Below are 22,467 nucleotides of genomic sequence, written 5' to 3' on the forward strand. Positions count from 1 at the left end.
TGTGGAAAACAATTGTCCTCAGATTGGGTTAGGGTTAGTCCCATATTGGATGCATTTAACTTTCTGGACTTAATGAGTCATATGGACCCAAATGAGAATACCCATGTGCATGAAATTAAGATTTGAGTATTTAAAAAGGATATCACTGCAGCAATTCAGATCACTCTAGTGTTTAAAACATCAGCTTTTTCTTTCAGAGAGACACCACTACAGTTTAAAAGTGTTGGCAAGACTGAAGGTAAAGTATTTAATTCTTAAGCAAATAAGATTTTAGTATCATCAGCTCTTGACAGAAATCCCTAATTAGTTTATCTTTTGTTTATAATGATGTAGTATATCCTCTGTTTATAAAGGGGAACAGTATATATCAAGTGTGGATGAGTAACAGCAGAAAGTTTTAAATATTTAATACGTATAAATTACTGCATAATTTTTATTCCAAAACTGATGTCATTCTAGAGCCTTCTCCAGGCCTATTTGAGAATTTCCGTTTGGGGCATTTCAAAGTATCTGAGAAAAACATTTCTATCTGAAAGTTCCTGGAAAAGGACATTATAGATCCCAGGGCCAATACACATCTAGAGATTGTGGGAGATGCTCATAAATCAACAGAAATGAACAGCTGAAATGTCCATTCAGCTCAGTTGATGGTAGGAGTACTCAGCACCTCTGAAAATTAGCTTGCTTACCAGGTGCCTAAGTAAGGATGGATTGGTGCTTTGAAAAATGTGAGCTTAATAAGTCAGTTTGATAAACATACAGCAACTTTGCTACAACATTTCCATCACAGGCTACAGCCAGGGAGGAAATAGGAGGCCTGGAACAACTGCAGCTTAGGCTTCTAGACTTGATCCTGACACACGCTGCATCTGGAGGCTGGCAGACTTGGATTTCTGGCTTTTCCAGAGCTTTTTTAAGCTCAGTGGTGTACAACATGCTAAGAGCTGCCATTTTCAGGACTAGAAGCCAAATCTTATGGAGAACCCTTTTTTCCACATGGAAGGCTTTCCTTCTAGGAAGGTTTCAAACACAGCTATCAGCTCTGTCCTGCACTTCCAGCAGTTTTGCACAGATTACAGTGGAACTGCTGAGCTTCCTTCTCTCTTTGCTAACACAAGAAGTGAGGAGAATTTTACAAGACCCATCAGTGAGTGTTGCAATCCAGGCACACACCACGGCAAATTGCAATCATTCTGAGAGCAAGTGATTTCTCTGGGGACTTCAAAACACATGGTGCAGTGTGGTCTTTGGCACTTAATTCTTGCTTTACTTCAGTCAATGGAAAAAAAAAAGTCAGAAAAATTAAAATAAAACAAATTCAGATTAATGTAATCTCAGTGATGAAGGTATATGCTCAAACTTCAGGAAATTATTTTTTTCAGCCTTACATCAGCTCAGCTGTTTTGCATATGCTGGCCTTGGTTAGTTCTGCTCCATTAGTATGTTTTTAATATTTGTTTCATATCTCTGAGATTTACAATTGATATGTATACTTTAATACTTTTGATAACATAATATTTATTCCTAAATCTCTGGGAAGGTGGCCATCAATCCAGTCTGGTGCGGGTAAAGCCAAGTTTACGTACATATATGTCCATGTGCATGAAAATATGCATTTTGTGTTGTGGCTATGGCTTCTCAGGGCCATCTGGAGGTAAAGAACCTGTTTACCAGGATCACGTTGTACACATGACCCACACAGCTGGGCAGGATGACAGCTATGACAGAACTGTGGCTCTGCCCTCGACCAGCCTTGTAGGAGTTCCATTGAATGGCCAAGGCTGGCAAGCACCTCTGAGAGGGTCTGGTCCAGCCCCCTTCTCAGGGCTACAGCTGCAGCGGCTGCTCAGAGCAACACCCAGCCTGGTTTTTGGTACCTCCACTGACAGAGACGCCACAGTCATTCAGGACAACCTGACACATTTTCTTATGTTTAAATGGAATTTCCTTCAGCCTACACCATTTGTGTCAAGCCCTGTCACACTGTTAGTGTCATGAGATAGAGCAAGAGGTGGCTGGAGAAGGGGGCCGTGCAGAGGTAGGGCAGCGCTTTTCCTGGACAAACACCCTTGTTCTAGTTCCTGGAGATGAGCACAGCACCGCACAGTTTAAGCACGGGAATGATGAAGCCAGGAGGTGGGCAAGGACTGTAGAGGGGGATCGAGACCACCCAAGCCCCCCAAAGCCCTCTGACCCATTTCCAGAAAGATCAGGCTGCACTTGGTAACTAATTTACGCAGAAAGTGAGAAGCCTGTCTTCACGGTGGAGAAAACTTATCCATAAAAAGGTATCCCTCCCAAGCCTGGGCAGCAGCCTAGGACTGTGAGCTGGGTCAGCGCTGGAATCAGAACTGGTGATCTCTTTTCCCCTTTCTTTTCCTCTCACTCTTTCTCACTGCCCCTCTTTTAGCTCATCTCTTCCTTTCTCTCATCCCTTTCAACCTACCCCTATATCCAAAACCCACTGCCGTGTGCTTACACAGTAGGTCAGGAACTAACGAAACTATTTCCACACCAAGCCCGCGATTCACTAATAAAACTTTGTTTGCGGGCCCGCTCCTTTGGACCACGAGCCTTCAGGAACCTCGGGCGCTGCCTTTCCCTTGCGGGTGGGACATCCCGAGTCCCGGCGGAGAGGGAGAGAGTGAGGGAGACGCTCTGCCGCCGCCGCTCCCGCCGCCACAGCCGCACCGCCCGCTCCCTGCGCGCGCCGGGAAGGGGAAGAGGCGGAGCGGCGGCGCTTCCCGTGTGATGGCCGCGCCCCGCCGCTGCCGCCCAGCCCCTTCCCGGCCTGCCCCGCCCGCCATGTTGGTGCGGCGGCGGCGGGAACGGGAGCGGCGGGATTGCGGGATTGCGGGGCGCTCGGAGCATGCGGGGCGCACGGAGCGGGCCGGGCGCGGAGCGGCGGCCCGCGGGCGCGGCCCCCGCGCAGTGGGTGCTCATTGCCCCAGGTAACCCGGCGGGGTCGCTCCGCGGAGGGGCGGCTCTGCCGCAGCGCCGAGCTCTCCCGCCCCCCGGCCGGCTCGGGCGGGAGCCGGGCGCTCGTCCCCGGGCCTGGGGCAGGTGCCGGGGCTGCTGCGGGCGGCAGGGCCCCGCCCGGGTGTGCTGAGGCCGCTTGGAGACACGGCCTCTACACGAGGCCCCGCACGGTACCCGCCCTCCCCTCTCCAGGGACCCCGTTTCCCTCGCTGGATCAGTGCGTTTAATTTACGTCTGCCATTAGGGTTTTGCCGAGGGCTCTTGCCACCGATGTCCCCGGTGGGGTCTCGCTGTCCCCTGCCCGGAGCTGGCGGCCCGCCTTGCCTCCATGCCCTCAGTCCCTTCGTGCAGCTTTTGAAGGAAGCGGCTTAGTGCCCTGAGCCACAGCTGTCACACAGACATCAGAGCTAAACTAAGGCAGAGAGATCTCCTCAGCTCCTGGTGCTGAAGCAGCAGAGCTCCGCACGGCAGCTCTGCAGGTGCCCTGGCCTCCGTGTTGCGGAGGCTCTCGCTCTCTCCCACGTGCGCTGAGTCCGTGGAAGGATGCCTTTGCTCCTTACATGTATTTCTGCCTAGTATCAGGTTTAAGCAAACAGATCACAAAATTTTTTGCTTCTAAAAAGGATGACTGAAACAGGATGTGTTCAAATGCCAAGTCATTAAGAGGAAGAAGTCATAACTGTCTTTTTCTAGTTTCGTTTTTAAGGAGATGTGACTTCCATGATTATCTGTGGGCCAGCTTTGTACTGTGGCTATTTCTTAACTCTCCCATAACTGGACAGTGTTAATAACCAAACCTGATAAAAAGGATGAGTTCTTTGGAGTAATTTTCTGAGCTTTGCCTGTGATGATGTCAGAAATGCTGTAAATGGCATCACTGAAGGAAAGGTATAGCAAGAACTTTGTTCAGCAAAGGTTGAAAATAAGGCAGGAGCTCAATCTTGAGACGTGCCCAGAAGAAACCAGGCTTCTCCAGTTACATCAGAAACAGAACCAATTGCTATGATTTCACTGATTCCTCTCTTCCTCTAGTTTTAACTTTTCAGTTCCACCCTTTGGTATCTGACATATTTGATGCCTAAGAAAGGAATTTATAAAGTGAGGAATTCCTTTTTTTAATATTGACTCTGTGAAGACTAGGATTTAAAGCTGAATCTTGTGTCAGATGACTGGCTATGCCAACAGATGTCCATACTGTGCAAATATTTACAAATATGCTTAGCTTATGCATGAGTAGTCAGTTCTGTGCAGTAAGTTAAACTCTTCAGTAAGTGTTTGCAGGATTGGAGCCAGAGCTTGTAACTTTCATGAAGCCAGACAGTTTGTATTACCAATTATGCCAGCACAGCTCTGACAAAATTTATGTAGTACTCCAGACCTGTAAGAAAGTTTATTAAGCCTTAGTTAAACTTCAAAGCACATAGTGATTTTTTTAAAAAGTCTATGGCTGATAAATTCAGAACTCCACAGCTGATGAGAGTCAGCCAAACAAAACATTTCATGATTTTAGTTTTGTTTTAATGTTATTTTCAGAAAAGCTTTTTTAAGTTAACTTGTTACCACTTTTCAGAATTTTGCATTTCATAACTGCTCTGTTGAATGAATCTCAAAAATTTTTCATTGGCTGTTTAGCAGAATATGTAGTAGGAAGACCTGATTACTTTCAGGAATGAAGATGGTTGCAGTTGGATTTAGAACAGAAATGTATTTTAACGGTAAAATTCTATTCCTATGACCATCTCTATCTTCATAATTCCAGTATGGCATTATGATACATACATATCTAAAACCAACTGGTGCAGATAAGTACAGGATCTGTTTCTGGGTGTGAGTTCAATGCCATTTGTTCCCAAGTCTACTACAAAAAGCTTGTCTGCTTTAATATGGAAAGTTATGAGATTACTACTGGTTTCCTTGTTTAAGTACACCTTTATATGCTGTTATATTGCATGGACAATGAATGGCTGCTCTGCCATTCAGAGCATGTGTGATGACTGACGGGACAAATTTCAGTTTTATTTTTGATTTTGTAGTTTTTATATTGGCTTCAGTGTTCTGGAAACAGCTCAGAAACAAGGAATCGCTTCTGTCAGGTAGAACTGCATGTGTTCTTTGTTGAAGTTACGATTCTGGCTAGTGGAATGCAGTCAGGGTGAGTTTTTTACCAATGTTGTGAACTGTTTTTAGGGGGACAGACTGTCACTTTCTGTAGCAAGTGATTAATTCTGTTATATTTCCAGCACTGTAAAAGTTTGATAGTTAGTGATCCTCTCATGCCTGTGCATCACAGCTACAAGCTCAGCAGTTACTTTGCATGGTTTGTAGAGGTGGGTGAAGGTGGGGAGAGGAAGCAGAGTTGACTGAGCCAGTCTTTGTCCTCACCAGCCCTTCTGCCACACCAAGATACTCGGGCTGTTTGGCATGGGAGAATTGCACAAAGGGGACTCCAAGTAGGAAGGGAAAAGGAGAACCACAGACAGTCGTGTCTGAGCTGACTGCTAAGCAACTTCTGGGTGAGATGGTAGCCTGCCCTTGGCCTGCTGAGAAGTCTTGTGATGGTATTTCTGCTGATGCTTGCTTTTTTTTTCCCATGAAGACAGGACAATTTGACATGCAAATACAATCGTATTTTTGTTTTGTTTTTGTAAATGTAACAGTTCCTTGGTTAGGGATTGAACCACCAAGGGCAGGACAAAGACGGAAGCCAGAAGTGGTGGGAGAGGCGTTAGGACCTGCTGCTCAGGCAGAGTGAGAAGAAGGTGGTAGCCATGTTAATGACTCCAGAAAGGCTGGAAGTCGCAGCACAAGTACATTGTGCAGCCTTACTGGGGATGTGTAGTGAAAGGCTGAGAAATGGATGTGAGTGGCCAGGAGAGAAAATAGTGAGCAAACAGGAGGTGGTGGGATTGGTTGTTGTGGAGGAAGGTGAAAGGACAGAGAACTTGGTCGTGTTGGTAGCAGTAGAGCTGTGCATGCTGGCCTTGAAACAAGAGTCAGCTCTTCAGCCTGTTTCTGCAGTTGCAGATTAACTGTGCAGTGGATATACAGGCACCAGATTTAGCCTGGGGCAGGCTCAGCTCAGCACTAGCACTTTATTAGTTCAAGTGCTGTGCCATGTTAACACATCTCTGCTGTTTCCAGAACCAGCTTTGCAGTGCAGCTGCTTTCAGACAGTGTCTGAACTAATAAGTCCTGATGGACCAAGCTGGCTCTGTGTAGACCCACTTGGGTGTTTCTGTGCTGTGCTCCATGTTCCAGGGGATTTTATTAGCTTGGCTGGAAATCTGGATCTGAGCTTGCTTTGTGCAGAGTAGTTGACGTCGATGGTTAAGGAGACCTCCCGAATCTGGAGTTCTGGAGGAATCATGGTGCAGAGACACCAAAGTGCTAACGAGTCCTGAAGGACCACACGGGCTTCGTCGGTGGATGGCTGCGTTTCCAGATAGTGCTTTCCTGCATTTCCAGTGGGAGCTGGGTAATCAAGGCTGTTATGTTACCCTTGTATCCAAGCTCTCTACCCGTGAGAGTGTAGAAATGCCTGTACTGGCTTTCTGTTGTTGGTCTAGCTACTGAACAGGTACGAGGGAAAAGTAGTAGCTCTTGGGGATTAAACCTTGGCTGTCTCACGGCTACAAAGTTACTAATGATGTGCTTGAATAGGGCAGATTCTGTCTGTATTTACTGAGTATCCATGTACTTTAAAAAAAAACACTGCTACTTTTTAATGTGAATGTAGGAAATTTCTACCTGCCTTTTCAGCTGGGCCCATGGAACTACCATTTTTTATATGTTCTCTGAAAATAATAAGAGCTAGGAGTTATTTTCTAGACTGAGACCCAGCAGTATTTTAGGGCTAGCTAAATCTAAAGATTTTTAATTTTAGGGCTATCTAAATCTAAAGGTAGAGCTTTGCAAAACTCTCAGATACTGTGGTAAGGTCACTGTGTCTGAGGTAGATGTGATCTGAGCTCTCTATAGCAAATAAACATTCTTACGTAATGGCTTCAAACCGGTCTTACCAAAATCACACTAGCTGCTTAACAGGATTGGTGTGAAGGACAGTCTCTTTTTCAGTATTCCTCAGGGATAGGTGTTATGTCAGAACTGAAACTATTTATATCCTTCACCGGTTTTAGCAAAGAGGCCAGGAATTCGAGGCAGTTTTCTAAGTGTGATGTTCCATTCTACACCTAAAGTTAAGACTGATGTGTTTAATATGTTCTTTGTCTGTATTAGGAAAATAAGTAGGGGTTAGCTGCATGCTGAAAATTATTCTCAACCTTTATTTTTCTGAGCTAGACAAGTTTAGCTGAGCACATTTTTTCAGTCTGCTGTTTTCTTAAACAGTAAATTGATTAGCTCTTTTATTGTTTTATGGGAACTGCCATATGAATAGAACTGGAAGGGTTGCAGTGGGGGAGGGAAATTTAACAATCCTATTATTTTTAGGAATTACTTATTCAAAAATAAAAGGAGCAGTTTCAAATTATACTTGGCAAATTGTTTGAACAAATCTCATATATGCCAAAAGTCAAATGGAGGCAGAAATAAATGGACTGTGATGCCAAACCATGGGGCATCAGCACACATTAAATTAATCCTCCATCCTTTCAGTTGAGACTAAGGAACTTTTGTCTCCATGCAGTAACCGAGGAAGTATTTGACTTGAAAATTTTGGGTCATAGTGAGAGAAGGTGTCATAGCAAAAGAAGCTGTGGAATACTTAATTTGTGAAAGTGGTTTGCTCTAAAAACAGAAGTAGACAGGTTTTACATTAATTTTTTTTCCATCCTTGCATTTTGATACATGCTTTCATTTAGTGTTTTTTTAAAAATTCAGTGTATCTGCTACGAAATAGGTCACACTGCTTGGCTGTTAGGGTGCTTGAATCAAAAATTGTAATGAGTGTCAAAATCGAGCAGAATAATTGAACATTAATACTTTCCCAGAATAATCTAGGTAAAGAACTTGGAAATAATGTTTGCAATAAACAAATATTTTTTTTTTTTTAACAGCTGAGTCAAAACATCAGAAAACCTATGTAAAATAATTGCACATGTTTATATACCTTTTTAATAAGGTGAATGTGAATATGCTTATTTTAGAAGTTAGCACTCCATGGGCATATTTTACTAAACCTCCCCCTAAACTGGCATTTGCATCTCCTGAACAAAGCCCTTTGCCTGCAGGTAATTTGCACTCTTTCTTACATGTCATCTCCTAAAAGGCATGCTGAGCTCTGCTGTGAATAAAGCAGATATAACTGGCAAGCTAAGGAGCCAGAAGGAAGCATAGCAAATAAAATAACTGAAAAGAGATGTTTTAATGTGTAACACCATCTCCCACTTCTGCTTTCTGCCATCTGGCTTGGAAGAGACCAACTTATGCCAACTTAGGCCTCTCTGCATATGGGAATAGGGCTGATTCAGCCAGTAATACAGCTGCACCAGTGCTGACCCTATAAATATTGAGAAGGGAAGTCTGTAGTTTTTATCCTTTCGAATGATAACCAGTTCTTGAACTTCTCAAGACTGACCTCCCCTTTATTCAGCTGAAACTCTGCATGTTCTGCCAAGCATCTCGACTTCAGTAATGGATGAATTAGTACTGTCCATTGCTGCTAGTGAGTCCATGAACATGGGGTTTTTTTTGGCTAAAAAGTGAATTGTGCCAGCATAAAGGGAAACCAAAAGATGCTCTCAGGCTTAAATTTTAAAATTTAGCTGCATTGCCTAGCTGTGTCCTGGAGCAAAAGAATATTCAAACTGTCCAGTAGCGTTTCTTTCTGACCTTGTGGTCAAGATAGAAAACAGTGCCTGTGGTTTATTGTACAATGTTCTAAATTATGTCACATTGAACATTGTTTCCTTAGGGCACTAAATAATAAATGCCATGATTACCAAACTGATTATCATTCTGTCTTTTACAATAGGCATGGCAAAAGTCCCCTCTCTGAAGCAAGCACTGTGTACAGTCATAGAAGGAGTAAGGTGATGAGGTAACATCAAGTTTGCATAACTGAATAACAATTAAGATTCTTTCCAAAAATCAAGTGTGGGCAAGTACAAACCTATACCCTCTATGTCAGCACCTGCAAAATACTGGCTGTTTGCAGAGGTGAATTGAGCTGTGTTCTGTTCAGTGCTCCCCTGAGTATTGTGAGCCAAGGAAGCAACAGTGTAGACCTGTGGCTCGTCTCCTGCTTTTTCAACTCTGACAATTCACATATGATCTGTTTTTCTGATTTGTGTGCATTGGTCAAAGACAGCTGTGTCACATGTGGAGTAGGGTGTATTCTACACCATCTGCTCCTGCCTCGGGTTCTGTCCCTTGTTCCAGTGAGCTTACTGATAGGATTGAAAGTTATTTACTTCTTCATTGTGGTTGGTTACTTCTCAGCTGGATGAGTGAACTGAGCTGACTTGCTGTGGGGCCATAAAGCTTGCTAGTTTTGGTGATACAAAACAAGAAGGGAGCAGAGTTGGGAATCCCAGGACTGCACTTTTCTATGGACTGTGATCTTTGGTCATTTGAAGCCATTTATGAAACTGTACCCTCAGTCTGTGCATACCTGAATTCATTTATTGTACTTGCAGTTAATTGTTACTTAGAAAAATTATCAAAAATTTGGGTGATACAAAGTACTGGATTTATTAATTATTTTTCACTAGGCTTTTTTCAGGGCATGCTGCAAAACAAAGGACATGGACAGTGAATTAAAGCCATTTTCTTGAGGGTTGAGATTCTGAAAAGAACACAAAATGTTTAATAGATCTAACTTATCTGTACCCTTAGGCTACATAGTTTAAAGTCTTCCATAAAATGTCTATTTAATGGGCTCCATCATACTGTCTCCATCTGACACACCTTTCATGCACAGTTAGAAGTTAAGAAGGGAATGGAAAAGACTTGTGTAGGTGACGTATGGTTTAATATCTGTTTTTAAATGAAATCTTAACTTTATATTTCCAGACTTAAATAGTCCTTTTTCTTTGTAGGCTGGTGGTGGTTGGGAAATTTGTGCTCTCAGAGGGTTTTTTCCTCTTACGCATTTGACAGATATTTACAGCCTTTTTGCTTGCTTGGCTGGCAGCTTTTTGCATGGGAACTCCATATAACTTGATATTAGTCTGTTATATATAGTATTCTATAAGCATTTTTTTAAAAAGGTGAATAGACTTTGCATCATCCATAACAGTTTCATAGCTCTTCTTGGGAGTTTTATGTTGTTTTTCAATTTATTTATGTTGCTGTACCAGGTAACACTTTTTTGTTTTAATGACCAAATTCATTGGTGCCTCATATCTATCCATTGTGGAAGAAATCATTGCCAGAAATCCTTTGAAAGCTGGTTCATTTTCGCATTGTTTTGTTTATGCATTTTATAGAATTTGGCTGGTTGTATGTCTGACCTCCATGAAACACCACAATCTTTTCTCCTTTTCTTCAGCTGCCTCTTGGAAGTATCTGCCTTCTGTCTTCCCAGGCATTTTAAAGAGTGATTTGCTGGCTGAGATACCTCCTTGAGACAGGATTAATAGAGCTCCTCGGTACCCTTCTATTAGTTTTTTATATCATTGTAGTGTATGTTGTCCTAGGAGAAAATCATGCTGTAATGACACATGTTAGTAAGCTGACCTGACTGTGGGCCATTGTTGGCAGAGACTGTACTGTTCAAAAAGCTCTTACCTGTCTCACCCCCAAGTATTCTTGGGGGAAAAAGTTTCTCAGGGCTGAGCTATGGGAACTGTTATTATAAACATAGTGGCAATCATCTGATGTTTTCCTTTAGAATTTAACAAAACAGCTCTTCCTGTAATGTTACTTTTTACTCTTTATTTTCTGTAAGGTCATTTCTTATCTGAAGGTGAACCTTAAAATTGAAAAAACCTCCTAACCGAGTTTAACTCTCAGTTTTGCTAGAAAATGGCTACAGTACTGCTTTTAAGAAGTCTGTGTTTACTTAGCTATAAGAGATCCTTGCTGAAATAGAAGGACTGATAAATGTAATGGCATTAAAGAAATCCAGTTACCTTTCCTGGCTGCAGTCCAGAACACAAATAAGTTAGGTTTGGACACCTAACATCAAAAATCCCTTGCTCAGCATTTTCCTAGTCACGAGGTATTTAAATTCAGATAAATAGAGCCTTCTTTGCCCTTAAGGCCATATTAATACTGCATCCAGTTTTCCAAGCAGGCATTCTCCCAATTACCTCTTTTTTTTGTCTGCCAACTTGACATATAGTAAGCCAATCTATAACAAAAATATACTTCAGATGCCCCTGGAAGTGGAATGGAATACTGCCTACATTTTGAGGAAATTGAATGTTAAAGAAACTCAAAGAAACCGCTTTTGCCTTTGCCCGGTCCTTCCCTTCTCCTTGTGTGTGTGCATGTCCCTTCAGGCAAACTATTTTCCGTGGCAGCCATGTGGAGAGTGTGACATGCACTCTGATCCCATCGCCATGAGATACTGGGACAGCAGCCTGCACCTCAGACTGTTTGTTGGGGTTTGATCCCTGCTGCCCTCTGTGCCCTGCTGACCCCCCTGGAGCATGAGGAGCACCAAAGAGCCCCGTGGGCAGAGCTGTGCTGCTCTTCAGCACGTGGGGAAGAGCTCCTGGCAGGGCCAGAGGGGCAGATAGAGGGTGCTGAGCCTGGAATGGCATGGGACAGGCCTGGATGAAGGGGGGTGGTTATCCGGTTGGGAAGGTGGAGGATTGACGAGGAAGAGAAGGGAGACTGTAGTCCTTGGGTTTGTTACACTTTGTGCTCCCTACCTATAGGTGTCCCCCAGGCTTAGCAGAGATGGATAAATCCAGTGTGTTACTAGCAGGTTAGGAAGAGAACTTCTCAACCCAGTAAAGATGCAAATGTCATTAAAACCAGCAAAAAATTAGGAAGGATTGTTGACTTAATTGCTGACAAGATGCAACTTCAGGCTCAGCTGGACTCATTCCCAGTGTTCATCAATCTGTGCATGAAGAAAGCAGAGCAAGCGAGCGCTGAAAGTTCCTTTGGGGTTTTTTTGTTTTGCTTTTTGTTTTAAATTTTGAAACTCACATTTACTGTGTATATTTTAATATGTTCATGTGAAACACATCAAAGTAAACACGTGCAGTGTGTTTCTTTCACTATCATTAATCACTTCAGTGTTTTTAAAAGTAACAAAAAATACACTAATGTTAAACTGTGGTCAAGAATTGAAATATACACAGCTCTAGAAATTGGAAAATCGCCTTTGCCGGGGCAAATGTAGCTTGACAACCATGTGTTTATGTATCAGCATATGAAGCAAGTCTGCTTAGCAAATACGGACTTTTTCCATTAAAGGCCCTCAACTTATATTGAACCTTTTTAAAGCACTTTTTCAAGCCACCTGAAGACTCAGTGGAGTATTGAAGGGAAGAAAATTATTTTAAATACTCTGAACAGCTCTGAGAATTATTACCCTCCAACACTTTTATCACTGAGCACAGTTGTTTTTTGTGTCCCCCTTATGTCTTTGTCTGAGCAACTTCTGTTGGTGGTACAACTGAATAACAAGGGGTGGATGTGAAGGTTGAGAGTTATTTGGGCCTATTGTTTTTTGGGGTTTTTTTGCCCATGAGGTGTTAGTGAAGAGCCAAGTGTGAGAAGTCCACTTGTTCTTTTCAGGGGCTTTCAGCCAGGGTGGAGGAAAGTTGTTCCTACTTCCCTGTTTGCCAATGAATTGTACCAGCTCCCTCTTCCCAAACCTGCTGGATGTTACTGAAAGGGGAAAGACAGTGTGGCACTTCTGTTCCTTTGAATAATCATGCAGTCTGTCTCTACTGCTCCTCTCTGCTTTCCTCAGCAGCAGTGTAACACAAACATCAGCCTGATCTCTGTCAGTCCATTCTCTGGGGTCTGGATACTCATTATAGATGTGAAATGGTTTAGTAATTTTCCTTGCTCTGATGAATGCCTGTATGAAAGGAATTGAGGCAGAACTGGCAGTGTGCAGGCTAAGAAAGATGATGCTGTCATGGTGCTCTTTACTGAGATGTGGGAAGTTGTTTTCATAAATATAAGTTAGACTTTCCGTACAAAGAGAACTTGGCTAGAATATAATTAACTGGGGATACTTATAGATGTGTTTTTTTGTAGTTGAGTCAGCGTCCTTGTGGTAGCTGTTTCCTTCTTTTTTCAGTTTCACAGAAAAAAAATTATGCTTTTGTGGCTCTGCTTTTTATCTTCTGTTGGTTCAAAGATACAGGAAAGAAAATATCTGTAAGGGGCTTCAGCCAGAGGTACTGCATTCTCTCAGCTTCTTTTTCTTGGAGGGGGGGAAATTAAATGCAGTCTTTATATTTCAAGTTTGTACATAACAGATAAATAAGTGTGCATGTTTTTCACAGACATAATAACTAGAATAGGCTAATTCCTGCATAATCTGACTTTGTGAAAGCTTTAAAGGATAGGTTTTTCCCGTGTGTATTTTACCTTTTGGACTTTCTTAATGTCCACATTGTGTTTGGCCTGACTAACGAAAGCATTCTCATTGTCTTTGTGACTAATCAGGGCAGCATATCAGTTCATCTTACTTAACTGGGATGTCAAATTTAGGAGCTCTCTTGCCTGAAGGCTCTCTAGGGGGAAGTGGTTTTCAAAATCTAAATCATCCCCAGGTGCATATCTTTCCTGTGACAGATAGAGAGTGCCAGGAAGTCTGGAATCATAATTTAAGTGCCTTGATCAGGTAGGATGAATTTGGGCTGAGGCATACAATTTTTAGGCAGATGTGTGTGTGTGTTTTCAAAAAGTGTCAATCCAATTAATTCTGAATGTCTTGGTGAAGCAGATGTGAAATACTTCACAATTTACAAGTTCCTAACTTTTTCCTCTCCCCCTACAGAGGCTGCTATTGACCCCCCTAAGACACCTGACAGCGAGCCCTTGTTTACAAAACTGCGCAACCCATGCACAGGCAAGTTCTGGAGCTGTGACATGAGCCTTTTAAAAGTCTGGTTGATTTTCTCCACCACCAAAAGATTCATATTTCGCAAAGCTGAAATAATGATGATAGGTACAAGTCTTAAGTGCCAAAGATACTGCTGGTTATGCCAGATGGTTAATGCTGTGCAAACATTTAGGATTTCTTTTATAATTTTAATTGGTTGAACTGTTTATTCATCAGAAATACTGGCAGAACAAAAAAGGGGTGTAATTTAAGTTCTGTTTTTAAGTGCATTAGTTTTGGGGAGCTTGCAGTGTTGGGTGTTGAGTCCAAATTTTTTTTTAATCCAAATTTAGGCTTCTTAGCATTCATCTTATGCTATAAAATAAATAGAGTTAGAAGAAGTGATTCAAGTGTACTTACCAAGCTTTTTGGGTCTTTTAATTTTTAAATCTAATTTTCTTCTCGTGGCCCAGGTCCTCTTTTCTCCTTAGCAGAGGATGGGGCACTTTGAATTCAAAATATATTAGAAAGACCAGCATATGCAGGCAATTCAATGACCCCACCATTACTTTCTTCTAGTCACATTGTTCTTCTTGTGAAGGATTTTCAATTATTCTATGATTAAGTAATAATTGGAGTGTATGATGCTGCAAGAGAAACTTGCAGTAAGCCTTTGTTGGAGTTAACATTCTGTTTGAAAAACGTTTTTCATGCTGTTGTTTTTTTCTTTGCCTGAGCTAGTTTCTTTTCCATAGATTAAAGTTTTATGGTTTTGGTCTGAAATTGACTGCTTGTATTTATATGTATTTACATATATGTGTGTAACTGAGTCTTCAGATGAATTTTATTGTCACAGTATAGGAACTATATTTGTTTTTGAAAGAGGAATATTGTCAAAAATAATAATACAGAATGTAAAATCACTTACTCGTCATGATACCTGTTTCTTGATTGCTCAGATTTACAGTGGGAATATTAAGCCACATCTATTTTCCACCTGTGTTATTTTTTCCTGCTGTAGCATACTGCCTTTGTAGTTTATATTTTTAAAAGCATAGATGTTAATTTGTTTTTCTCTGTGTAAAAAGAGATCTGTTTACCTTGTAGAATCAGAGATCTTGGGGAAGTTTTCTGGGGAAAACCTAAAGTGCAATGATTGTCCGGGTGTGTTCCTTTAGAATTTATGGGACCTTATTTGTAGGCCTGCATAGACTTTCAGTTATGTAGCCTGTTATAAATACAAAGTCTGACAATGGAAGAACTGAGAACACACTATTAATGCATTTTCCTTGCCTTTGTGTCTAACAGATGAATTGTTGGTGCCAGATACTGTATAAGTAGGCACTGAAGGACTCAGCACACTATAGAATTGATGCTAACCACTTTATTAAATAAAAGCATGCTTCGTCCTTTATATAGACAGGTAAAAACAACAAAATTTCTATCCCTTACAAAGACTATAAAGTGGGATCAGACTGCAATTTGGAAGTACCACGAGAAACATCAGTGAAGTTGTGAGCAAAGCTGTCCAGGTTCTCTCCCCATCCCCTGCAGTTCCTGTCTGACAGTACTGTAGGGCACCTGTGGTGGCTGTCCTTTTAGCATAATGACATAATTCAAGGAGCTGTACTTAGGTAGTAAGAAGGGTTCTTTTCCCAAGACTTCATAGCTCACCACTGGGTTTGGCTAGCACACTCACTGGTAGGAGTCTTAAGTTGTTCAGTCAGCACTTCTGTGAGTAGTTTGATATGGGGCTGATCAAACTGTGGTGTAGACCCTTGTTGAGGGTGCACATGGTAATGATGGAAACTTCTGCTCCCCCCTTATGACTACTCATTGCTCCTCTCCTCCCCTACCCAAAAGAAAAATTATCAGAGTACTGAAATTATATCCTTAAGTGAGGTTAAACATCTGGTCAGCCTTTTGAATAAAGGGGAAAAAATGCATTACCAGTCATTTTTGGGAATTCATGTGTCTGCCCATTTTTGCTGACCTCCCTCCGCACCTGGGGGTGTCTGCAGACTGAGAAGAGCAATGCTGATGTCAGCTTTCAGGGCTTACACCGAGGCTTCTCTGAGCCAGCCCGTCATCTGCAAGTCACTGCAGCTTTGCAATTTATGTGCTCTGAGCAGGACAGCCCTGCTGTAGTTACTCTTGTTTCCTGAAGATGGATTGATAACCAAGATAGAAGCAATCCAGCCAACAGACTCGGCTGACCGCATTTCAGTGGCCCCTTCTGCAGTTGTGGTAACTTCCCATTTCAGATATGAAAAATGCCAGTCCTGTTTGCAAATGTGTTTGTCACCCTTTTTTTGTAACCCAAAACTAACATCAAATGGTAGAGCTGTGTTATGGGATGACCTAAAATAAAGCTTCCCCCTTTCTTTTCCCGACTATTAAGGTTCTGATGGGTGCTTCAAACCAACTTCTTCTAGCTTCCTCATTTACTTTATATGTCTACGTATACAAAGTCATGACAATCCATTTTGGTGCACAAAAAAAAAGGGTATTCCAGATTGTCCATGATAGGTTTGAGACTTTTGTTCCCCTATCCCAGAGTCTGATATCCTCAAGACAAACATGATGGAAGGAGAGGGAATTCTGCTTTCCACCTTCCCTCTTCGCTGCAGAATAAAAGCTGATTTCTTGAGTGATTTTGATTTGGGTTTGGATCAAAGGCTTTGTGTTGTAAGATGAACTATTCACACATCTTATTTATTGATTCAAATTCAGTTTCGTTTATAGAGCTGGTAAATGAACATCTGTATATAATAGTGTTTTTTGTCTGAGATCTCTTTGTAGTGAGTTTATGTAGACTGTGTGTATGTTTGTGTGTCTGTATGTATATAAGGCACATTCTTCAAACATATTGGGTATTCTTTTGATTTTTCTGAAAGCTTACAAACACAAACCAGATTTCTTTTCAACAGGGGAAGCAACCCTTTACTTATTCAATAGTGGTGCACAGCAGCTGTTTGAAGTAAAAGCTTTTCACGAGGAATGCCGTTCCTGGTTTATAGGTCAGACTGTTCAACAGGGTGAGTTGGATAATGTGCCTTTCTCCCATCTTTAACTAATGTTTATACACAGACCTTCCTTCTTTCTTCTAGTAAATTTACAGGTGTTTTTCCTTATTGTTTGAGACATGCTGCATCATATCCCCACCTTCTGATAGACTCATTTGCCATATGGATTTAACCAGGGCTGGGGGCTTTGTCATTTCTCTTTAAAAGGTTGCCTTTGGCAGCCTCAATTAGGCTGATGTTCATTTGTCATCTCTTGAAGGGGAAAGGAGGGGTAAGTAATTCAATTGTGTTTAAACTGAAGTGCCATGAAATAGTTAGCTTTCCTTGTCAATCACACCAGCAAGTCCTCTGAGTAAGCTAATATGTATTATCCTATGGGAAAGAAAAGAAAGGGCTGGAAGGCCTTAGCTAGCCAAGCAAAGTGGTGTGTTAGAACTCCAAGCACTGGAATGTATGGTCTTGTGTTCTTTAAATTGCCTCTGTAAGTCCCCAGCCTAAGTGCTGGGCTCTCAGGAGAGGTCTGAAGCTGCTATTTCAGTTGTCTCTGAAGGGAGCTGGTTTGTACTATCCTGGACGTTCTCTGATCCTGCTCACCTTTCTGAAAATGAGGAGGAAGCTTGTGTAACTTGCTTGTGATGGCTTTCACAATCCATTTTCAGTAAGGATGTTATTGTAGCAGTGTTGCTCTGCCAGCATGTCCACAGACCAGCATGTCCATAAGTATTAATTCAGAAGATTAAGGTATATTTGTTTTATTCCTTTTCATTAGAGAAAAGTCCATTTATAGTAATAAATAAAAGCAACCCTTCCAGACATATGCCTTCTTTAACAGTAATATCCCAAAGTGTGTGCTAACTTTTAAACATCCTCTGCAGGCACATAAAGCAGTGCAAGCAGTATGTCTCTGAGCTTTTCCTTGCTCTGTCTTGGGGATGAGCCAACAGACTGGGTCTGCTCCCTGCTCCCAATTATGTCCACATTGTATTCTCTCTCTCCCTTTCTAACCTTTATTTTGGCCCTTGGGAAACAGTTGCTTTAAGAAATCATGCCCTCAGTTTTCTTTAAAAATACAGTGGAAAAATTGTTCCTGAATGTTAGGGCTGCTGTATCTCTGAAAGGGTCAGGAGAAGAACAACACAACAAAATCTGTGTGTTTGCAGTTAAAACAAATTATCTGGTTATCTGCAGAGGAGGGCAGAGGTCTTTATACACCTCTAGTGAGTATGAATCTTTAGAACAAGCAAAAGTAACTCTTCCTGGAGGTTGGGTGGAAAGCATTTAAATGGAAGCTGTTAGGAAGTGGCTAGTGGGTCTTTTTCCTTCCAATTTCAATATCAAAGCTGTCGTGTTTGTAAGTAGTCCTGATGTGTGCTTTGCCTCACACTGAGCATCATGCTGGTAATACACATGGTAGGTTGGATATCAGCTTTGCCCAAAACACATTCTTCCCACATGATCTTTTGTTAGTTTTAGGGTCATCATAATAGGATTTCCTTTTCTTTAATTATCTTAATCATGTGCTTTAAAACAAGAAAAAAAAATACATTTATTTGCTTTTGGTTTGCTAATTACTGTCAAATTGTCATCAATTATTTGGTCTCATTAGTGAATTTCCTTGATGTTACATTGTTTCCAATTATCTGCAGTTGTACAAAAGGCCTGACTAAGCCATTGTCCTGCAATGAACTCCAGATGGGCAGAGGTGTCTGTTTCAATGGGAGACCAAGTCCTCCCTTTGTGTGTAACATTGAATACAGCACACTGAGCCATGTATTCTGATCTAAGTTTATTTTGTTCCATTAGGAGACTGCACCAGATTCTCCCTTTACAGATGAAGGCAGCTCTCACTTAACTAGCCCTTGACATTCTTTCTTGTCCTGCCTGTCCCTTCTGCCAGTGCAGTGTTGCCTTGCCTGCTGTTAGAGGTGGAGTGTTGCTGAATGTCTCTGGTATACCAATCCAATTTCTGTTGCCCCCAAATCTGCCAATAGAGGGCAGCTTCAATTTTGCTGGTTTTAATACAGTCCAGAAAAAAGGCAAAACTCAGAGTACATGGAGCAGAAGTCCTGAAGTGGGGTTTGTGCTTGGGTTTGGTAGGGTAGAGAATTGAGTTATCTCTGTATTTTTAATATGAAATTACAAATACTATTTTTCTGTTTTGTTTTATTAAAATATTGGGATACTTCTTAAAAAAAATGTTGTTCACACTCCTAAAAAACATCCTAAAGCCCCAAAAAGTCAATATATTGTGGAAGCTTACTTTTGCATGTCTGTCACCTAGATGGGCGCCTGCTGTTTGTTACACCAATGGACCCCTTATTTCTGATACTTTACTACCTCATAAAGGCAGACAAAGAGGTAAGCCTGCTTTATTTTTTTATCTGGAATTCTCAGGAGAAAACATTATTTCTGACTTCAGTTCTGCAGAAGTTATGTTAATTTTACAAAGAGTGACTTCCATAATAAAGGAAATTTAATTTGCTTTTAAAGCAGTATTATCTTAATACCTAGAAGTATTTTTTTTTTCATCAGGTTTTTTGGTTGGTAAAATTACGTTACAAGAGTCAGCTTTCAATCTCAACATGCACTAATCACCTTCTTTTTTAAGAGAAGAGAATCTCTTTTGTCTTTTTGTGAGAGCCTGTCCCAGAACTATTGAATTTAAAATGCTGACATGTCATCAGATCAAAACAAACTAGTGCCCTTTCTGAGGCATCAGTAAAATTGTTATTTTGGGAAAGAAGGGGAAAAGAAAGAAAAATTTGGATGCTATGGAGGAGGAAGGAGGAACATTTCTATGGCAGTTTAAATTTGAAAGGAAACAATAACATTTGTAGAGATGCTGTATCATCGAACAGCAGTGGGCTGATTGAGTATCCAAAAGTTGGGTAATTAAAAAATGCCTTCATTGATTTATTGTGAGTGTAGCAAAACCTCACTTAAATTTCTGAAATATATCAAAAGTCGTAGGCAAATTTTCTGATTTTTTTTCATAAGCAACCTCTGAAAAAAGGGGCATAAGATAAAACCAAAATGTTGATTTTTTTATTGTTTTTTTGCTTGTTTGTTTGGTTTAGTGGGGACAATGCACTTTATGCATCCTAAGAGTTTTTGCTCTAAAAGAATTTCTACAGGGTTGCTTGCTTTAGATTGCAAGTGGAGAATGCAGAAGAACAAATTATTTATGGTGAAGGTATAAAGTCTTCCTATACCTTTGTAATAGTAACTTACTGTTCTGTAATGATGTTTTAATTATTTAAGGTATAGGGTGTGCAGATGTATTCTGTATTTGGGTGGTGAGGATGGTCCATCAGAAGAGGTCATTCCACGAGTAGTTCAGCTTGTTCCCTGGGCACTGCACTCTGAATTCATCATTCCTTTGAAAGCTTTATACCAAACTTAAATTAGGGAAGTAGTAAATCTCCTCTCTATGTGTGGGGTGGTGTTGAGGTAGCCTGAGTAAAGGACAGCTACTGCTGCAGTTTCTGTGCATGGGAAGAGTCTTGTGTTGCCCTTCACTTTTTCAGTACTTTGTTTTCTAGGTTTTCTGGTTTTCTAGGCCAGGCATGATGCCAGATAAATGCCTAGAGCTGTTGTGAGTCCTAAAAAAGGGTAAAAGCTTTCATGCAGCACCTTGCCTAAGTTAGTGTATTCTACAGTATTGTGGCAAGGCTAGCCTGAATGCAGCACAGTCACTTCCAGCTTGAACTGATGGATATCACTGGATATCACAGAATCATCCTTTGCACTGTCCTTTGATTTTGATAGTGTAGTGCAGGATTGCTTGGTGTCTCTGAGCAGAGCCATCTCCTATGCAGCACCTTTCTTGGCTTAGGCTCTGTGCCCATGCATGATGTAAATGCAGCTGTCTTGCTTTGGGACACAAGCAGGTCAGTTATCTGTAAGAAAGAGCTTATTGCAGTTTTATTTTTGTGTCTCCTAAATTCTTTTTGCCATGGTTATTGTGCCTTTTCCCTTTTAAGGAGAAAAAACCCTCTAAGTACTTTCTTGGTTCTGCTTTTTGTGCATTTGTTTGGGATTTTTTATTTGTTTTTATTTTTTCTTGTTTGATTTTATTGTTTTAACAATAGATGGTTACTTTTATTAAGCCTCTGTGTGTCTAGCAAGATAATTAATTAATAATGAAAGCAGTGTACCCCAAGTGGGTTTTTTCATGCTGACCAGTATAATGACTTCAGCCTTGGCTGCAGAGACCACGCACTCTGTAAGCATGAGAAATTCACAGAGTCTTTGTACTGATGCACTAAAGGATCTTTCCAAAGGGAAGGTTGCCAGTTGTGCCAAACCATGCTGAATGATTATGCATTGTTTGGCAATGGCAAAATTTGTTTGATGGTTCTGTCATGTGTGGGGCTATTTATGTTGTGCCAAAATCACTTTATATCCCTACTCTGGCCAAACTGGAATTGACTTTGCAGAGGTGAAAGGTTAATACTGTGTTCCAGAAGCTGCCCTGCTCCTTTGAGATTTATCTTTGTGGAAGGAAAAGCAAAATGTGAATGGAAGTTATGACACTGGGTTTAATCCAACAGGTTTTGGTCTAAAACACTATTGGCACACTCTGACTACTGTGTCTTATGTCATCTTCCAAAAAATCCTGCTGTACTTCACATTAGTTTCTCCCTGTGTTGTTTTAAATTTGGCCTTTTAAGTGCAGTGTTTGAAGAGTTCAGCATTTTGCAGGTATTTACTGGTCTGAAATAAATATTTATAGCTTGCTTTGTAATCAGTTTCTGAATGTGTCATGTGGTACCATTCAAAATACGATCTTCTTTAAATCCTTTATTTTAAAGCTATGGCCATTGCATGCATATATATTTATATACATATGTGTAGTGTGTATATATGTGTCTTAACATTTTAGTAATGCTTTTATAACCCCTTTGATGTATTTTCAGCAGCAAGGAAAGTTCCAGCCACTTGATCAAGTTGTGCTAGACTCAGAATACCCTAGCTGCCCATTGCTGCTGAAGTGTGCAGATGTTAAACAGTACATACAGCACGTAACAGAAGAAAAAGGTGAAAAAAAGGGGTGGGGGGGGGAGGACAAAAAAAGACTCAATTTGTTAGTGTCACCTCATTAAAAAATAGATTTAAATATTGTTTTTTGCTTTACCAAACAACCGAAGTGCTGGACACAGCTGTACTTCGAAAACAGAAGCTTAGGCTTAGAGCTTGTCATTGCAGTCTTGTGAATAGAAATATGTGGCTCTCAGATTGTCTGCTGCAACTTGGAAAATCTCATGCAGTCTTATTGCTAGGTGTCATGCAAATGATAAATTCTTTACTTAGTGTAGGATGGCGTGGCATGGAAGTGGTCCATTTCACTTTTTTTCATCCTTTGTCACAAACCATTGAAAAGTAAATAGAAAAAAGCTGGAGAAGAATGAATGTGTTGCTGAGAAAGGAGAACACAAATTTTATGGCTTTGCATAATTTAGTGTTTTGGGTTTAAGCTTAAAGACTTAATTGTTTTAAAATGCAAAAATTGATTGGGATGCATAAGTGTATGAGAGAGAA

General features: G+C 41.0%; 1 protein-coding gene across 4 annotated transcripts in view; it reads left to right on the plus strand.

Annotated features, from left to right (window-relative positions):
• Positions 1-2,791: 2,791 nt before the first annotated feature.
• RNASEH2B (ribonuclease H2 subunit B) overlaps positions 2,792-22,467 on the plus strand; it is a 42,858-nt gene continuing 23,182 nt past the window's right edge. For 2 of the 4 annotated variants that reach the window (XM_064408850.1, XM_064408846.1), the window contains exons 1-5: positions 2,794-2,951; positions 13,856-13,927; positions 16,831-16,938; positions 19,208-19,284; positions 21,846-21,966. In XM_064408850.1, the coding sequence (XP_064264920.1) occupies positions 2,870-2,951; positions 13,856-13,927; positions 16,831-16,938; positions 19,208-19,284; positions 21,846-21,966 (460 nt within the window). In that variant the 5' untranslated portion in view covers positions 2,794-2,869. Of the gene's footprint in view, positions 2,952-13,855; positions 13,928-16,830; positions 16,939-19,207; positions 19,285-21,845; positions 21,967-22,467 lie in introns of all 4 variants that reach the window. The other 2 variants (XM_064408848.1, XM_064408847.1) reach the window with 2 other exon arrangements.

This window comes from Passer domesticus, chromosome 2 (genome assembly GCF_036417665.1).
Source record: "Passer domesticus isolate bPasDom1 chromosome 2, bPasDom1.hap1, whole genome shotgun sequence".
In the NCBI taxonomy this organism is placed as follows: Eukaryota; Metazoa; Chordata; class Aves; order Passeriformes; family Passeridae; genus Passer; species Passer domesticus.